This window comes from Mus pahari, chromosome 7, assembly GCF_900095145.1.
Source record: "Mus pahari chromosome 7, PAHARI_EIJ_v1.1, whole genome shotgun sequence".
Lineage (NCBI taxonomy): Eukaryota > Metazoa > Chordata > Mammalia > Rodentia > Muridae > Mus > Mus pahari.
The window spans coordinates 64,851,866-64,853,998 of record NC_034596.1 but is presented as its reverse complement, the minus strand read 5'-3'; the positions used below and the strand labels follow the sequence as shown (position 1 = coordinate 64,853,998).

At 40.6% G+C, this 2,133-nt stretch overlaps 1 protein-coding gene across 1 annotated transcript in view; it reads left to right on the top strand.

The window, feature by feature from the left end:
- The window catches only part of Nemf (nuclear export mediator factor), a 44,299-nt gene that overhangs the window by 23,313 nt on the left and 18,853 nt on the right, over window positions 1-2,133 (top strand). Inside the window, exons 17-18 of the mRNA XM_029540540.1 lie at window positions 616-719; window positions 1,662-1,724. Coding sequence (XP_029396400.1) covers window positions 616-719; window positions 1,662-1,724 — 167 coding nt within the window. The remainder of the gene's footprint in view (window positions 1-615; window positions 720-1,661; window positions 1,725-2,133) is intronic.

The window sequence follows — 2,133 nt, the reverse complement described above, 5'->3', positions numbered from 1 at the left end:
GAGAGAGAGAGAAAGGAGGAGGAGGAGGAGGAGGGGAGGGAGAGAGAGAGAGAAGGAGAGAGAGAGAAAATGAGAGAGACTGACTTGGTTTGTGGGTTGTTGTTTTTCAGGTAGGGTAATGTAGGCTAGATTAGCCTTAAATTCATATATAGCTGTGCTGGCTGGCCTTGAACCTCAGCTTCTGAGTGCTAGGAACATAGGTATGTTTTGCCCACCATACCTAGTGAGATAACTTCTTTTATAGAATTTATTTCCTCCTTCTCTTCTTCCCCATCTTTGCCTCTTCTGCCCCTCTCTCTGACAGAGACAGGGTCTCAGTGTATCACTGGGTGGCCTAGAACTCACAGAGATTCTCTTACCTCTGCCTCCCCAGTCCTGGCAAGTGCCACTATGTCCTGACGGAATTTAATTTCTTCGAAGACTATTGTAAAAACTGTATTACATGTCTTTAGTAAAATGTGCCTCGTGCTTGAATGGTAGCTGAGCCTTAGGATTGCTGACATCTTGTTCTATACAGGCATGACAACTTCCTGCTTTGTTATGTTTTGTTTTGAAAATGGTATGAATTCAGGCTTTTTTTTTTTATAAAATGTTAACTTTGTTTTCTTTCTATAGGTTTGAGAAATTTCTGTGGTTCATTAGTTCAGAGAACTATCTAATTATAGGTGGTCGGGATCAGCAGCAGAATGAGATTATTGTGAAAAGATACTTAACACCAGGTGAGATTAAAATTGCATGAGATTTTCTCTTAAATGACTTACAGTTGCTTCACTAATAGGCACTGGTTTTTATCTTATACTATTGTTTGACAATTATTTAGAGATTTAACACTATGGCTTACATTTTGTTGAAGTCTTTGCCACTTTTTATTAAGTGGGTATTGCAAGAGTAGTATTGCCTAGCTAATCTGTATTTTTGGACTTTTGATCTTTTGCTATATTTACAAAATAGTTTCCAGTCATGGTGGATCACATTTTTTTTTTTGGTTAAGATTTATTTATTATTATATCTAAGAACACTGTAGCTTTCTCCAGATGCACCAGAAGGGGGCATCAGATCTCATTACGGATGGTTGTGAGCCACCATGTGGTTGCTGGGATTTGAACTCAGGACCTTTGGAAGAGCAGTCGGTGCTCTTAACCACTGAGCCATCTCTCCAGCCCATGGATCACATTTTTTAAAGGCTAGTGTTTTGGTGCTAAAATTTGTGACCATTTTTCCAGTTTACAAATAGGGCTTCAAGCTGGGTATATAGTGCATACCTATAGATGGAGCCATTAAAGAGGCTGAGTCTCGAGGACCGCTTGGTCCCAGAAGTTCCAGACTAATCTAAGGAGCATAAAGAGACCGTTTCAAGAAGAAAGGAAGCAAGCTGGGGAGACTGCTCAGCACTCAAGAGTACTTATGTCTCTTGCAACAGACCTGCGTTTAGTTCCCAGCACTTACACAGTGGTTCACAACTCCCTGTAACCACAGTTCTAGAGGATCGAGTGCCTTTTTCTTCCTTCTGTAGGCACTGCATATGGGTGCTTCACTCACATATTTGCAGGCAAAACATTCATGCACATAAAACTTTAAAGTAAAACATTTGGAAGAAAGCAAAACAAAACAAAAGCAATAGGACTTAAAGTGTCATTCTTTCAAATTTGTTTTTATTTAAGGAGACATTTATGTGCATGCTGATCTTCATGGAGCTACCAGCTGTGTAATTAAGAATCCAACAGGTAATATATTTCTATTGTCTGGAATTTTCTTTTTTAATATATTTTATTTTTGCATGTGTGTGTCTATGGGAATGTACACAGGTAATCCATGCAGTGCCCATTGAATCCAGAAGAAAAGAAGAAAGTGTTGATTCCCCTGCATGTGGAGCCAGGGAGGGATTGGGCTCTGAGATTGACCTCAGGTCCTCTGCTAGAGCAGTGTGCATTCTTCACTGATGAGCCATTTCTTGGGCCTCTTGATAGCATTCTTTTTTTTTTTTTTTTTAAGAATTATTTTATTGGCCGGGCAGTGGTGGCGTACGCCTTTAATCCCAGCGCGAGGGAGGCAGAGGCAGGCAGATTTCTGAGTTCGAGGCCAGCCTGGTCTACAGAGTGAGTTCCAGGACAGCCAGGGCTACATAGAGAAACC